Raw genomic sequence first — 17,683 nt, forward strand, 5'->3', positions numbered from 1 at the left:
AAAAATTGTTTCCCAGGTTTTTGTTTTCCTTTTAATCTTGGTTGCATTGGTTTTGTTTGTGCAAAACCTTTTTAATTTAATGTAATCAAAATTATCCATTATGCATTTCACCTCTATCTCTCTCTTATTTGGTCACAAATTCTTCCCTTCTCCACAGATCTGACAGGTAAATTATTCCTTGCTGTCCTAATTTACTTATGATATCACCCTTTATTTCTAAATCTTGTACTCATTTCAACCCTATCTTAGAACACAACGTGAGATGTTGGTCTATGCCTAGCTTCTGCCATACTATTTTCCAGTTTTCCAAGCATTTTTTTGTCGAATAGTAGAACTCAGGGCTTTCTGACTCTAGGTCCAACACTGTCCACTCTACCACCATATACCACTAAGACAGACATACCACTAAGACAGACAGGTTACACTCATGGTGAGTATGAGCAGCTATAACATATAACCTAGAGTCCAACTTCTTTTTCCTTCCTTGTACAGATAAAAAAAATTAGAGCCCAGGCAGTTTAAGTGATTTGCACAAAGTCACAGAGGTAGTAAGAATTATATGTAGGATCTGAACTGAGGTCCACTGACTCCATAGTCCTCTCATCTTCTATCATACCACACTGCTAATCAGCAAAAGCAGGAACGTTAGTAATATCGTATGGATGATGCTTGTTCAAGTGAGGCTTAAAGCCTCTGAAGTCATCCCTGCCCTTGAAATTCTGTGATTTAAGTGATTTGCCCAGTCAGGCAGATGGTGAGAGCCAGAACACAGATCTGACTTCTAGGGGCAACAACCACCATACCTGTCAATAATAACAATTCATGATGGTTTGATGCTTTGAGGTTTACTAGAAGTGGTAGTAGCAAGGCAGCTAGGCAGTATAGTGGATAGATGACCGGACTTGAATAGAATTCATAATCCTACCACAAGTATTTACTGTGAAACCCTGGGTAAATCATTTAATGACTTGAATTTCACTTTTCTCTTTTGTTAAATGAAGATAATAATAGTGCCCCTCTCAGAGTTGTTGTGAGGATCAAACAACTTTGCATGTACTTTGAAAACCTTAGAGTGCTGTATAAATGCCAGCTATTATTCACCAAGGGTTTCCCCACAAACATCATAATCACATCTGTGAGGAAACAGAAGTCTAGAGAGGTTAAATGTCCAAGGTCACAGAACTAGTAAATACGAATCTGGTATCCAAAGCCAGGTCTTCTACCCTATAAACCAGCAGACTCTGCAGGATACTAAGCTGCTTTCCTGTGTAAGGGAATATTCGATTTAGAGTTGGAAGGAATCTTAGAGGTCATCTCACCAAGGTCCCTCATTTTACAGATGAGGAAACTGAGGCCCATAGGATTAAGCGAACCTGGGTCTCCAGCGTTTAGCACAGTGCTTGGAACATAGCAGACACTTAATAAATGCTTGTTGACTGCACTGTATTGACTTTTATTATTAATTATAGTTTTTTTTTTTTAAATCCTGGGAGGGAATAAGTGATATGGGATAGATATGGGAATCCCCTGGGCTCCTCGTTTGAAGGGTGTAAATTCGAAGGATATTATCATTTATTATCAACAACATCATTATCCATCACTCCCAGAGGGGAATACTTTCCTCTCCCTCCTTCTCAGGAAGCTGCGGATTTCTCTTTAGGCCCGCCCCCTTCGGAGAGGGAGTTTGAAAGGCATAGGGGGTGGGGGCGGGGAGCGAACGGACACGAGCGCTATGCACGATGGGATTTGTAGTCCGGACACGCTCGACCTGGGGCCCTCATCGAGTCCCGGCCGCAGGGGCCCCCGGAGAGAACTCCACTTCCCGGCATTCTCGGCGGCGGCCGTAAAGCGCGGGGGCCGACTGGCCGGATTCCGGGACTGAATGTCAGTACCGGGCTGTAAGGCTTGGGGGGAAGGTGGTTGGCGGTTCGTCTGCGTCCACCGTCGCTGCCGTTGCCGCTTCTGCTGCCGCGGCTTTTCGGCGGCTCCCGGGATGAAGTCGTGAGGAAAAACCACAGGGAGGGGGCCGCGGAGATGTTTGGCCGCTCGCGGAGCTGGGTGGGTGGGGGCCATGGGAAGTCCTCCCGAAGCATCCACTCCTTGGACCACCTGAAGTGAGTTGGGGGAGGGGAGGGAAAGCAGAAGCCTCCAGGTGGGGGGGCGTGGGCGAGACCCCAGGTTTGGGGACCGGCGCCGGCAGGTGGCTGAGGCCAGTGATCGGGACCTAGATTCTGAGGCCAGGGATAGGAATGAGGGGGGAGGGTGGAAAATGCCCCCACGGTGTAGGGAGGAAGATGGGGACAAGAAGCCGAGGGCCTGGGGTCTTGACCAACACAATGAAGCCGGAGATACGGATGGGGCGGGGGGAGCACTTTGAAGAAGAATGCAGCCCCCCCCGGGGGGGAGAAGAGGGGCACGAGGGTGGGGGTGGTATCGATCCTGGGTGCCGGCAGGGTGGCAGTGGGAAGTTTCGGGAGGGCGCGCAGAATAGGAATCCTGGAAGGAAAGAAGGGCAGTGGGAGTTAGGGAGGGGTTTAGACCGGTGAGGAGGAACTTAGGTCCTCGCTACGGAATTTTGGCCGACACACCGCAAAGTCCTGTTGCGTGTTTTCTTGTTCTCGTTTGCGTTTCGTCGTTCTGGGTCAGTTTCGGGGGACTTTTCCCTTCTGCTCAACCTTGACAGTTTTTTGTTTTGGTTTGTTTTCTGCAATTTCTTTGCATCTCCCAGCTCCTAGAATTGACTGGCACATAGCAAGGGGTTAATAAATGCTTGCTGACTGGACACAGTAGATCTGAGGATCAGGAGGTGGAAGAGACCTTAGGCATTAACTGGTCCAACCTTTATAGATGTGGAAACTGAAGCCCAGGGAAGGGAAGGGAATGACTTGCCCAGCATCACTGCAGTAGCATTTAAGTCCAGACATTCTAACTTCAGTTCCAGAGTTCTTTCTACTATGCTGAGAAGTCAGATTAGGTTAGGTGAGAAGTTAGGAACTTTTTGATTATGCCTGGACAAGAGATACCGTGAAGATTCGCAGATTTTTCTGAAAGTGTCCTAGAAAATGTTTATATTAACTGTTTATCCTGTGTTAAATGCTATTTGGTCATTTTATACATCATTAGTTAGATCTACTTAATCAGTATTTCAGATTAAAGGAACTGTCAAATTGTTTTCAATTTGGACTACTTGTTTACAGGCTGACCATTCAGAAATGATTCTTGCGGTACAAAGGAGCACATAGACTAAAACTTAAGTCTTTTTAAAAAAATTTGTCTTGACTGAAGAAAGTATTGAGGCAGCTTTTTGTGATTATGGCAAGATTACTTTTCTTTATGTATCTCTTCTTCCCACCCTGAAAATCCTAATGAGAGATGAAAAGATCTTCCTATTAGTCAGGATTTTAGTTTTCTAAAAGGATGGGCAACTGTTTAGTTCCTAAACTGCTTCTTAATGCACTTTGTGCATGAGACTGTAGAGATTGCATTGAAACACATAAAATCAGCTGAATGGAATTAAGGTGACCATATCTTATCTAGGCAGTGTAGTTGGAAGAGGTAGTAATATGCAAAGAAGATCTATAATCATTTACCAAAATACCATGAGCAATTAGTACTTCGAATAATGGCAAGGACCTGATGCTTGCTGATAAAATGTTGCTGTTATCGATAAAACTCTTTGGATACCACTGAAACAAAATATTCTATACATTTTCAGTAATTTTTAATAGGAACTTCAAACTGGTTTAACTTTTTGCTTGCCTTCCCAATTCTAGCAAAATTTGGCTTCTTTAAAAGTTGATTAATGATGGCTAGTCTATTCTTAGGACATCATTATGTGGTATAAAGGAAAGTAAATTGTATTTTCTCCTTCCTGGACATCTCTAAGCCATGCTGCTTATACTCTGGCCTCTTTTTCCTCCCATCTGACTTGTGATTCTGACCCAGGGCTTTGACTGGTGAGCTTTCACCTTATCTTTCATATCTCAGATCCACAATAGTACTTTCTGGCCATCTCCTAGGGATGCTGTATAGCGTTACCTTCCCCAACTCTACACCAACACATCCCTCCTTCCCTGTTCTAACTTCTCATATGTGTTGTCTTCTCCTATTAGAATGAAATCTCCCTGAGGGCAGGGACTGTCTTGCTTGCTTGTTTTTGTATCACTAGTACTTGACACAGTTCCTGGCACAGGAACTCATTGGAGTCAGGAGATTTGGATTCTAGTAGCTGCCCGGCTATTACCTTGCTGTATCACCTTAGATGTTATTTAGTCTTTCTGTATTACTTCCATCACCTGTAAAGTGAAGGGACTGGTGTTTTGGAAAGTAATTTGAATTATTCTAAGAAAGTGACTAAAATTTCCCTTCCTTTGATCCTAATATCTCACCCCTGGGTATAAAAACCAAGGAAATCAAAGCCAGCAAGAAAGGTCGAATAGACATAAAAAAATATTTAGATCCCATTTTTTTTAATAGAAAAGAATGAGAAACAAAGGAGATGCCTATCATTTTTGTAATGGCAACTCAGGTTGTGGGTATATGAATATAATGGAATATTACTGTACTGTAAGAAATGGCAGTTTGCCTCTTCAGGAATCATTTCCATATAAACTGTAAGCTGTAACACATGAGACATGATGTATCCTTTTTCTATTTTGCTCATGCTCAATTTCAAACCCCTCACAGTAAATGTAATGACTCCTAAGGAGAGATATGAGAATGTACCTTATTTTTTTCTTTGCATCTGTGAATATAGAACACTGTATATAAGATTGGTTAGTTTTGTTGAACTTCTTTTCCTATCCTCTTTTTAAAAATTTGTTATAAGGAGCAACTCTGTGATTTAGCGAGGAAGAAGGGATATCAGTTGGGAAATGAAGTGACATTAAAAAGTCTCAATACATTGTTTTTTAATAAGAGGGAGATTGGACTAGATAGGTGACCTTAAAGATCCCTTCTAGTTCTAAAATTATTTGAGTCCAATTAATCTTCTTAAAATATAGGTTTTAGGTGTTACTTTTCTGTTGAGGACATATGATTTTCTGTTGCCTACCACACTGAGTGGAAATTTGTAATGTAGTGCAAAGAACACTGGATTCAGAATCAAAAGACCTCAATTTGAATCCTGAATCATAGATCTAGAGTTGAAAAGAAGCCCAGAGGTCATCTAGCCTGCCCCCTTATTCTATAGGTAAGGAAACTGAAGCCTAGAGAAGCCAAGTGATTTATATATTTATATATATATATATATATATATATATATATCTCCTTGTTGTCTCCCCCATTAGAACAGAACCTCCTTGAGAAGGGCATTGTTTCATTCTTGTATTTGTATCCCCAGTGTCCAGCACAGTTCCTGACACATGAAAGACACTTTAATAAATGCTTCTTGATTGGAATTGAATGAAGTTGTAAGTAGCAGAGTTGGAATTGAATTTAGGTCCTGACTCCCAGTTTATCATTTTTTCTTATGTAACAGGCTTCCATTTATGACCTTTGTGTCCTTGGGTAAATTATTTCCCCTCTCTGAGACAGTTTTCTTATCTGTAAAATAGCTGGACTAGATAATCTCTAAGGTCTATCCAGTTCTAAAAGCCTATGATCCTATGAACCCTCTGCTTAGCTTTTTAGACCCTGCCTAATCTGATTCAATTCTCCCTGTTGATCTGTTGCCTAACTCTTGACTCAGTTACCTTGTTCAGTGCCATTCTTCCTGCATTAGTTGTCCTCTCTGCCTAACCATATGTTCTGCATCCTTCAATGCCTGGGTTATTTTATAAAGATTTCTTAGTGCCTCCAGCCTGTCTTGATCTTTTCCCTTTTCTCACTACTTTGTCTCTACTTTACAATACATTTTATCATATACTGTTTTGCTCAATTTTATGTCTTATCTCCCCAATTAGATTCTAAACTCCTTGTGAATAGAGACAGCATTGTATTCTGTGCTGTCCTACCATACCACAGACATTCCAAAATACATCATTCTTTAAAATCCTTGTTGGCTGGCATGAGGTTATATCACTTAAGTATATATCCAAATGTCTTTGCTTGTGACTTTTGCTGCAAACTGTATCCTTCTTTGGCATGAAAATTATAGTTCTAGAGACAACAGATGGATCCAGGTAGTTGTAGGCTTAGTGATGTCCCAGTCCCAGTCTTGCTCACTGACCTAGTTTTACATTTTTTAGGCATGAGTCATAGGGAGAAGCAGTGCATGTAAACACTTTACTTCATTTTATATTCTAGTGTTGTCCTATGATTTTAAATTGCTTATGGTTTCTCCATTATTTGGAAGGTTATTAAATGAATATTGCAGAGGCATGCTATTTGGAGAATGTTCTCTTTTCAAGTATTTGTATAGCAGAAGTAGCACAGCTCTGGCACTTTTTCAGGACCTACAAGGAAGTCACTGACTTTTGACAGTGACATGTATCTTACTTAAATGCTTCATTTCCTTAGTTTGATTTGGAAAGGATTAATAGGAATTAATAGAAATTGATAGGAATCAATTCTAAGCATTTGTTAACCATATCTATGTCCTGGTAATGATCAGATGCTCAAATGGATCTGTGATATCTCTAGATTCAAGAGTTGCCTTCAATATTACTATTCACAGCCTGTTAGCCTTGCTTGTCCTGTGATACTCACCTTCAAGTTCTTCCAAAAGTTTGCCACTGGCTGGTCCACTCACTGTCTCAGAGTCCTATCTTACTATTCCCTGATATGGAGGAAGGGAACTAATGTATCCTTTCCCACCAGTCATTCTTTACTCTTGCCACCTGACTAACCTATCTTTTCTTCCTATCACGTAATTCCTTGATGGTAAACTATACCACAGTCCTTCAGAGTTCTTTATTGGTTATGTGCTGCAATCAGTTTTCATCTACCATGTGCATCTCCATTGCCCACTGGGTGACATGATAATCTTTAGCTCTCAGAGGCAGGAGCGTTCCTTTTCTTGCTACCCTGCAGCAACACTGATAAAATATGAGTATTGAAAAGATAGGTCTTCATTTTCATGAGATGCTTAGAGTCAAAATACTTGAGCTATTTTCTCAAAAGCAATCTAGCCCACTCTCCTTTTCAATTTTGGGTCCACATCATTGTCCATCTTGTGCTGTCTGTCCCAGATATAGACACTGTAGAGTAACCTTTGCAGGATGACCCTCCAAATGCATATTGAAATCTGGACATTCTTCACATGCTCGGTATTTCCCCGGCCCTGGGAGCCTTCCCTCCCTTTGATTTAAGAGGGTGGAGGGTGTTCATCAGAGAACTCCCCCAAAACCTTCCATTTCAGGACGGTGCCCAGTCTAGCTACTTTATCATCTCCTACCCAGCTAATCTCCTGGGTTTTTTTCTTTTTCTCCAACAACTCATCTTCCTGCAAGATTTCGTTAGTTCAAATTCATGCCTTCTCAGCATCCTTGGCCCTTGTTTCAGAACAGAATCTCAATCCGCTTGCAGGTCTTCATGCCCCCCGCAGCCACCGCCCTTCCCTTTCCACCTTCTCAGGCTCTTCTTAAGTGTTGTCTTCCCTTAAAATTCGATACTAGAGGCTCTTGAGGGCAGGCACTGTCTTTTGCCGTTCTTTGTATTCCTAATGATTAGTACAGTGCCTGACACATAGTAGGGGCTTGTTGGTAATATGGTTTAGTTGTTTCAGTCATGTCTGACTCTGTGTAGCCCCATTTGGGGTTTTCTTGGCAAAGATACTGTCATGTTTGCTTTGTCATTTCCTTCTCCAGTTCATTTTACAGATGAGGAAACTGAGGCAAACAGGGTTGCCTGAATTGCTGTAATGGTAATGTAATTTGAATTTGAAGATCCCTTTGTGTTGGCAAAGATAACAGGCACTTAGCACTTAGTAACTGATCAAGCCTCTGTTGGGGAAACAGAAGGTATGAACCCCTATTCCTGACATAACAGGAAGGGGTTGGCTGAAACAGGAAGCTGATGCTTTGTGTGTATATAAGAAAAGCCCAGAGAGGCACAGGCAGAATTTCTTGGGACCAGCATCTGGTGGCAGAGCAGCTACAGAAGAGAGAATGGAGAACTGAGCCAGAATTTCCTGAGAACGTGTGGTGGTGGAGCTTCTTCTGAACAGGAGCCAGGAGCCCAGGTGACTGAAGCATGACTGGGATGCTGAAACTTTGTTTGTGGCTTGGTTGAGCCTTGAATTCCCTGGAGCAGAAATTATGAAGGAGGTGACATGGACCAGACCCTGTGAACGCCAGTGTGGAGCAGGACCTCCCAGAGAGCTGGTCAAGGAACTGGGGGCTGTCTGCCATTGAACCCAGGTGACAGTCTGGTGAATCCAGGTAGAATCTGGGACTGTGGAAGGGGATCCAGGGAATCTGAGAACAGGCCCCAAGTCAAGATGAAGAGACCTCTCCTGGGTACTGAGTAATGATGAAATTGTAGTTTACTAGTGACCTAGGGGTAGAGGGCTTGTGTATGATTCTTAGTAATTGATTGCTGAATAAGTGACTGATTGAGTTAATCAAGTGTGCCCCATGAGTGGAAGACTTTGACTGTTGTACTTTGAGATGATTGTTATTGATGAGTGACTGATTGAGTTAACTTAGTTGCCCCATGAGTAGAAGACTTTGACTATTGTATTTTGAGATGATTGTTCTTTGTTCTAAATATTGTGACCACTTTGGAGAAAACTATGTGACCATTTTAATGATAAGCTGTTGTGAATACTATATTGTGATTTTCTGTGATAAGATGTAATATTGTGAATGCTGTACCTTGATTTTCTGTGGATGTTTTGCTTTGATTTGTTACAGAATAGAGTGTTCACTATACTGTGTAATCAGAATCTTAAAAACGGTTCACAGTAGCAGTCCTCTGGAAAGCTGCTAGTACATGGCATTACACAAGCTAATGGGGGAGACAAAAAGCAAACAAATTTTTTGCAAATGAGCTACATACAAGAAAAATAGGCATTATCAGCATGGGGGGGGGCAGGGATAATGTGGATTTAGGAAAGACTTCATGTAGAAGGTAGTGCCTGAGCTGAGCTTTGAAGAAATGTATGAATTCCAAAAGTTGGATTTGAGAAAGGAATGCATTCCAGGTATAGAAGACAACCTGTATAAAGTCAAGGAGATGGGAAATCAAATGTTCTAAGTAAGAAACAGCAAGTCACCCAGTTTTACCTGACAAAACAGTACATGAAGGGGAGAAATGTGTCATAATTCTTTAAAAAGTAGGTTGCAGATAGGTAGTAAAGGACTTTAAAACTTGAACCGAAATTTCTATTTTATGTTAGAGTGGAGCCACTGAGGCTTCTTTAGCAAATGAGTGTGCTTTTACAACATCCCTTTGGCAGTTGTATAGAGTATAGATTGGAGTGGGAAAAAATATGAATCAGGGAGGCCAGTTAGGATTTTTGCAATAGACTTAGTGAAAGATAATGAGGGCCTGAGCAATGGTGGTGGCCATGTAAGTAGAAAGAAAGGGATGGATCTAAAAGTCATTATGAAGATAGAATTGAAAAGACTTGACAACTCCTATGGATATGGGGAATAAAGAAGCGTGTGGTATTAAAGAGGAGTGTAAGATTGCCAACCTGGCTAACTGGAAGGATAGTGGTTCCTTGAAGAAGAAAGAGAAATTTATAAGAATGATCAGTTTAGGATAAACGTAAAGGAGAGAGATAAAACAGGGATTTGTTTTCTGACTGCCACTAGGCATTTTTATATTTGAGATGGAGTTGAACTATTTTTAAAGATCCATTAAGTGTGTGTAGTTGCTTTATTTTTTATTCCAACCTTCTCATTTGCAGACAGGATCCAAAATTGCATAGTAGCAACAAAATGAGCATATTATGATAAATCCTTAAATAGAAAGAAACACATTTCGGATCTGTTTGGATTTCCACAGAATGTGCTGTAGTCTAAGTTTATTAGCTTTGGAGTTGAAAGGAGTTGATTAGAAGTCTCTAGTCTAATTTGCTCATTTTACAGATTAGGAAATTGAGGCCCGTATTAGAGACAGAATTTAAGATCAGCTCTCTGACTCCAGAGACAGTGAACTTTCCACTATATGCTGTTTATTCAGTGCTTTAGTGTCTCTGTGTCTAAAATGGGTCTTGTAATCCAATTTCCCTTGGCTATTATAACTTACATAACTCTCTTAAAACAGTAATTGGGTACCTTCTCTCGGCAGTTCTTAGTTATATGTAAATAATGCTTTGATGTACTCTAGAAGTTGTAAGTTTTTATTTAGTAGGTTTCTGTTTTTTGATGTTATTGGTTTCTGTAGAAATCTAGTGATGTCAAATAGTTACTATTTGATTAAGTCTGATTTTGAGAACTTACATTTTTATAAAGTGTGTGTTTGGTTAAGATGTAATTAATTGCTTATATTTGAAGTACAGTCAGTGATAGTTGTTATTTATTTATTTGATTTTAGTTTTCAACATTCACTTTTTATAAGATTTTGAGTTCTAAATTTTTTCTTCCTCCCCAAGATGATGTGCATTCTTTTTTTTTTTTTTTTTGTCTTTTTGGAGGGGGGAAGGCAGGGCAATTGGGGTTAAGTGACTTGTCCAAGGTCACACGGCTAGTAAGTGTTACGTGTCTGAGGTCCAATTTGAACTCAGGTCCTTCTGACTCCAGGGCCTATTCACTGTGCCACCTAGCTACCCCCCCCCCCCCCATGAATACATCTTCTAAGATATATCCACATGTGTGAGATTTCTCTTTACAGAAGAAATAATGCTGCAAAGATTTTCCCCCCATTTACCATTCTAATTTTTCCTGCATGTGTTCTAATTGTGCAAAAATTTTTAACATTTTATGCAGAACGTTATTTTTATTGATTTTGTTATTTTTAAAATATTTTCTGTTTCTTGCATTATCATAGTTTTCCCAGGTATTCTTCCTTGCCTTTCCTGAGAGCCATTCTGTGTAACAAGTAGTATTTTTCTTTTTTGCTTTTTGGGAGGGAGAAGGTAGGGCAGTTGGGGTTAAGTGACATGCCCAAGGTCACATGGCTAGTTTTAGTGTTAAGTGTCTGAGGCTGAATTTGAACTCAGGTCCTCCTGACTCTAGGGCCAGTGCTCTATTCACTGCTCCACCTAGCCACCTCTAACAAGTAGTACTTTTTAGAGAGGAAAAAAAATCATCATGACTAGTCAGTAGATAGAAAAATTCCCAAAACGGGAAGTGTATAACATCTGTGGACCTCCTACCTCCACAGAGGAATGAATTGGGAGTGTTCTGTCATATCTCTTTATTTGAATCCTGTATATCTTTATAATTTTGTTATATTTGCTTTTTGATTTTTTGGTATCTAGTTGGTTTTTTTTTTTGTAGTTACTATGTATATTGTTTTCTTGATTCTGTTTACTCTGCATCAGGTCACATAGATCTTTACATACTTCTCTGTATTTATCACATACATCATTTCTCACGTCACAGTAATATTCAATTACATTGATGTGCCACAGTTTATTTAGTCATTCCTCAATTGATGGGCATCTACTTTACTTCCAATTCTTAGTTAGAAAAGTATGCTGCTATAAACATTCTGAAGTATGTGGGAACTTTCTTCTTTTTTTTTTTTTTTTTTAAAGCAACTGAGGTTAAGTAACTTGCTCAAGGTTACATGGCCAGGTGTTTCTGGTAATAAGTGTATGAGCCCGGATTAGATCCCCCAGGTCCTCCCGACACTGGAGCCGGTGCTCTTACTCGCTGTGCTGCCTGGCCGCCCCAGAGAACTTTCTTCTTGATGACTTTCTTGGGGTATAGGTTGGTATAGATGTTTTAATCACTTTATTTGCATAATTCCAGGTTGCTTTCCAAAATGGTTGTACCATTCACAGTTACACCAGCAGTGTATATCAAAGTGACTGTCATTCCATAAGACCTCCCCCAACATTGATTATTGCCCTTTTTGTCACTTTTGCCGGTTTTCAGGGTGTGATTTCAGAGGTAAAATTCCAGCCTCATTTTGATTTATGGTTTCTTTCAAAGGGGTTGTGAATACTTTGCAATTCTTATTTTGAGAACTGTTTGTTCTAACCTTTAACCACTTATCTATTGGGGAATGGCCACTAGTCTTATACATATTTATAAATTGTTACTATATCTTGGGCCCTTCCTTAACCATGTCCCTGATTATTCAGCCCACCTTTGTTCTTTACCCTCCTCTGGTTACCTTTTTTCCTCCCATTCCCCTTAGATGCCAGTTGTCCCCAGGATTTTCAGTTCCCTCACTCCAGAGATGAGATAGTAGACTCTTCAAGAAGCACCAAATCCCTCAGGGGTAGAGGTCCTGTGGCCTGCAGATTCCCCACTCCTGCCCCAGATGATATCCTGTGCAAGGCTCTTATCTCTCTTAACTGACCACCTCCCTTCATCCTTAGGAACATTCATCATTCAGCCTCCTCCCACCAACAAAATACAGCCTCTCACTTTTCCCCTCTTTGTCAATCCTTCCCTTTTCTCTTCATTCATTCCCCCTGTAGGTTCTTTTGCTGAGACCACAGAGGTCACCACCTTCCCCCCTTAATGAGAGCCCTTGATTTGATTCTGGCATATCACACATTGCTCTCTATCCTCCTGTTCTTCTCCCCCCCACCCCCCTTCATTTACCTTCCTATTTTGTAATGTGGTCTCAAGAAGGAACACTCATTCACCTGTAGGCATGGTTGTGACCAAGTTCTGCCCATAATGCCCCAGGGCCACTTCTTCACTGTTATCACACTTTTAGAAAAACATTTTACTACTTTCTTTGCTGTCACTCTGTTGTCTTTGCTGCATTTATCCACTCCTCCAGTGTCTATTGTTGGGTGTTTGAAAGGGAAATAATCTCTTTAGTTGTGGTTTTCTTTCTAAACATGTTTCAAGCAGCTCTTAATTATTGAATGTCCATCTTTTTTCACGTATGGTTAAACTCAATTTTTCAGGTTAGGCCACCCTGGACTGCATCCTGAGCTTTGCTCATCAGAACACAGTATTCTGTTCCCTCCTGCGTTTTATGGTGGGTGCAGAATAGTCTTAGATTATCCAAATTTCTTTTCCTTTGCATTTGAAGGTCTTTCTTCTGATCACGTTGCAAAACTTGTTGTTTCTGAATTCAATTTTAATTGTTAAATTTAGCCACTATGGGACTTTGAGTTTGTTGTGTTGGTTTTGTTTGTTATTTTCTTGATGATCTGTGAATTCCTTCAATTAGTGTTTAATTTTTTTTTGGGGGGGGGGTCTTTATTCATTTGTTTACTTTTAGTTTACAAGATTCAGTTCTACAATTCCTTGAGTTTCAAATTTCTCTCCCCCCCATGGTGGCAATCAAGTATAGTATCTGCAAATACTTTAACATTAGACATTAGTCTGGTTATAAAGAAAGATTGTATCTGATGGAATGAACAACGGGAAAGAGGGAACAAAACCAAACAAGAAAAAGAAAGAGAGGAGGTAGTTTGCTTCAGTCTGGATTCAAACTCAGTTCTTTCTCCGGATGTAAACATCTCTCTCCATCATAAGCCTTTTGGGGTTGACTTATAACCTTGAATTGCTGAGAAGAGTCCAGTCTATCAAAGTTGGTCATCACACATACATTGTGTCTGTAATTTTGTACAAATTTCTCCTGGCTCTACTCTTCTCACTCAGCATCAGTTCGTATAAGGTAAATATGAAATCTATCTGCTCCTCGTTTCTTATAGCACAATAGTATTCCATTACATGCATATACCACAACTTGTTCAGCCATTCCCCAATTGATGGGCACCCCCTTAATTTCTAATTCCTTGCCACCACAAAAAGAGCTGCTATAAATATTTTTGTACATATGGGTCTTCCTCCCACTTCTATGATCTCTTTGGGATACAACCCTAGAAGTGGTCTTGCTGGGTCAAAGGGTATGAAATTATTTATAGCCCTTTGGACATAATTCCAGATTGCTCTCCAGAATGGTTGGATCAGTTCACAACTCCACCAGCAATGCATTAGGGTTCCAATTTGCCCACATCCTGTCTAGCATTTGTCATTTTCCTGTTTTGTCATCTTATCCAATCTGACTGGTGAGATGTGGTACCTCAGAGTTGATTTGCATTTCTCTAATCAATAGTGATTTAGAGCATTTTTTCATATGCTTATAGATATCTTTAATTTCTTCCTCTGAGAACTGTCTGTTTATATCCTTTGACCATTTATCAATTGGGGAATGACTTGTATTCTTATAGATTTGACTCAATTCTCTGTATATTTTAGAAATGAGTCCTTTATCAGAGACATAGGTTGTAAAAATTCTTTCCCAATTTTCCATTTCCCTCCTAATCCTGGTTACATTGGCTTTGTTTGTACAGAAGCTTTTCAATTTAATGTAATCAAAATTATCCATTTTGCATTTTATAATGTTCTCTAATTCTTGTTTGGTCATAAAGTCTTCCCCTCTCCACAAATCTGACAGGTAAACTATAGCTTGCTTTCCCAGATTGCTTAGAGTATCAACCTTTATACCTAGATCATGCACCAGTTTAGACTTGATTTTGATATATGGTATTAGATAATGGCCTATGCCCAGTTTCTGCCACACTGTATTCCAGTTTTCTCAGCAGTTTTTGTCAAATACTGAGTTCTTATCCCCCAAACTGGGGTCTTTGGGTTTTATCAGACAGTAGATTACTATAGTCATTGACTGCTAAATCAATCTACCCAATCTATTCCATTGATCCACTACTCTATTCCTCAGCCAGTACTAAGTAGCTTTAGGACTGCTGCTTTATAGTACAGATTAAAATCTGTCCACCATCCCTAGCATTTCTTTTCATTAATTCCCTTGATATTCTGGACCTTTTGTTCTTCCAAATGAATTTTGTTACTATTTTTTCTAGCTCTGTAAAGTGATCTTTTGGCAAATTAATTGGTATGGTACTAAATATATAATTTAATTTAGGTAAAATTGTCATTTTTATTATATTAGCTTGACTCAGACACGAGCAATTGATGTCTTTCCAATTAGTTAGATCTGACTTTATTTGTGTGAAAAGTGTTTTGTAGTTGTGTTCGTATAGGTCCAGGGTTTGTTTTGGCAGGTAGATCCCCAAATATTTTATAATGTCTACAGTAACTTTAAATGGGATTTCTCTTTCTATCTCTTGCTGTTGAATTTCATTAGAAATATACAGGAATGCCGAGGATTTATGTGGGTTTATTTTATATTGCAACTTTGCCAAATTTATTTATTGTCTCAAGTAGTTTTTTACTTGATTCTCTAGGAGTGTTTCATTTTTATGTTCAGAATTTTGGGGCAGTTCTATTATTTCCTAACTTTATGATGTTAAGGTTTTTTTTTTTTTTTATCCTGTTAGTGTTTTTCTGGGAAACCTATGATCCCTAGGTTGTCTGTATATATCCTGTCTTCCAGATTAGTATTTTTGCTTGCATAATGAGCAAATTAAAAAAAAAAAGTTACTCTTTTTTGTTTCTCTTCCTCTAAATTTTCTTTCATTTCTTTATATTTGCATTCCCAATCTGTTGTTCTTGCTTTTGTTTCTTTGATGAGAGTTGCTATTACAGATGCCAGTTTTTCTATTTTGCTTATTATTTTTGAGTGCAGGCCATAAATTCTGCTGTTATAATCCTCATTTTTCTTTTAAACTGTTTAGGAGCAGTGTGTTGTGGTTCCATGTTTTCCTTACTTTTCACAGGGTGCTCTGTCTAATCAAGTACTAGATAATTATCCTTTCTTTTTATAGTATTTATAGATGCCTGAACTCATTTACTAGATCTGGAGGCCATATTTCTTTCTATTTGTTATGGGAGACTTATCTCCTCTCTAAGTTCATGTGGTGATGATGCCAAAGATATATTTGCTACAATACAGAAATGATAAAGGTAAAAACCTAGACTTCATTATTGTGCTCAAATATAGGTTCAGGCCTCAGAGATAACCTGAACAAGACTTCTTTTAGGAAAAATTGTATCAGAGTGATGGAGAAATAATTCATTTACATATTGCAATCTCATACATTCCTCTTTGGCTATAGAAGTTAAAGAAAAAGATAGCTACATTAATTCCATACTCCCTTCAGTGTAATAAAAGTTGAACAAATTTAGCTAAACACAGTCATAATCTCATATATCCTCTAAGGAAACAAACATCTTCAAACAAATGATGTAGGTCATCTAAGTCAGATTACAGATTAAACTACATTTAAAGGGTTTACAAACAGGCTAATTGAAGGGGAAGATTGACTTGTTACCAAGATAACCAAGAAGCCTGGGGCTGCAGGGAAATCCTTCCTTGATCTGTTAACCTGGGGCGCTAACAACAAATAACTAAATACTTTAGCTCCCCTTTGGCTTGTGTCTGAGAAATGTCAAACAATCTTCCCTTTTTTCATGAGTCAGATTTTGGTCAGGTAAGGTCAGTACTATGACAGACTTTTTCTTAGCCAAAATTTGTAGGATGAATGGCCCAGGGTCCTGAATAATAAAAGGAAATTTTAAAAGTTACATAACATATTGTTAATGTTTTTCCTTTTGCTGTATGTGCTTATGTTCAAGGTCTTTGAGTTTTCTTCTTCCATAGATTTTTGTCATTTCAGTCTCCCCCGACCACTTTTCCTCTTTTCAGTTCCTGGCCGGGGCCCTTCTAATGGTGGTTTCCTTGGGGACTGGATCTCAAAGCATCTCAGCTGCTTCCCATGCTAGGCAGTTCACAGTTCACCAGCAGAGAGGTCTGTTTTGTGGTCAGAACCGGCCCCAGCTAGAAACTGTCTCTTTTCCTCAGGCGCAGTGGAATGCTGCAGCCCCCCAACACATAAACTCACATTCTCACACACAGGGTCCTGTCCCTCAGTTCTCTGGCCTGTCACCAGCAGCTCTTCTTCCTGATGTTATTGTCTGGGGTTGTCCAAGATGGCCGTGCTTTGCTGATGCTACAAGAGTGTCTGCCCCCTGCAGCAGCATGTCAGGATTCTCCACCCTGGCCCCAACAATTTGAAGGCTTTGCAGAGCTGGTGGTGCTAGGGTTGTGGCAAACTTCTGCAGCCTGGAATGAGAGGTCTCCATGGTGCTGGAAAGGAGAGACCAGGGTGTGGGGCTGAGTTTCATTGTACGCCCTGTGTCCTTGGAAATGCTGGTAGATGCAGGTAACCTGGGAGGTGGGAGAGAGCTGCCAAGTGAGCTCAGGGTCATGGAGCTTCAGTTCATGGGTTTTTTGTTTTTAACTTTCTTTTGGATTCTGTATATGTTAGACCATGGAGACCGCTGAAGTCGCTCTTCTTTGGTGCATAATTTCTGTTTTGGAGGAGCTTGAGAGGGCCTGAGGATCAGAGAAAATGTCTAGTGCTCCATCTTGTTACTCATGAGAAAGACCATTCTTTTAAAATCCACAAAATAAAATGCATAGGCTTACAGAGGAAACCAATTATATTGGAAAATGCTTATTGGGATTTTTTTTTTAAGTTCATATGACTAAAAGTTATGAATTTCCAGTGTAGAAAGTGATGAGCTGAATTTTGGAGGAAATAAGGGATGCAAAACAGCAGAGGTGAGAATGGGACTGCATTTCAGTTATAGGTTATGGGATAGCCAGCGCAGAGGCATAGGAGATAGGAAGAGCAGCATTGTGTGTCAGAAAGGCATCTTGGCCCGGCTAGGCATGGTAGAAGGGCAGTAATGTTGGAAGCGAGCCGCAAGATGGGAAAGATCGTCGCTGC

The 17,683-nt window shown here is 39.9% G+C and overlaps 1 protein-coding gene across 5 annotated transcripts in view; it reads left to right on the top strand.

Moving 5' to 3' along the window:
• Positions 1-1,810: 1,810 nt before the first annotated feature.
• Positions 1,811-17,683, top strand: part of CLEC16A (C-type lectin domain containing 16A) — a 208,295-nt gene continuing 192,422 nt past the window's right edge. For 4 of the 5 annotated variants that reach the window (XM_069085894.1, XM_069085907.1, XM_069085896.1 and 1 more), the window contains exon 1: positions 1,818-2,114. In XM_069085894.1, coding sequence (XP_068941995.1) covers positions 2,035-2,114 — 80 coding nt within the window. In that variant the 5' untranslated portion in view covers positions 1,818-2,034. Of the gene's footprint in view, positions 2,115-17,683 lie in introns of all 5 variants that reach the window. The other variant, XM_069085915.1, reaches the window with a different exon arrangement.

The sequence above is a fragment of the Petaurus breviceps genome, unplaced genomic scaffold (genome assembly GCF_028583685.1).
Source record: "Petaurus breviceps papuanus isolate PSGF00001 unplaced genomic scaffold, PetGlider_PUasm1.0 118, whole genome shotgun sequence".
NCBI classification, from domain to species: Eukaryota; Metazoa; Chordata; class Mammalia; order Diprotodontia; family Petauridae; genus Petaurus; species Petaurus breviceps.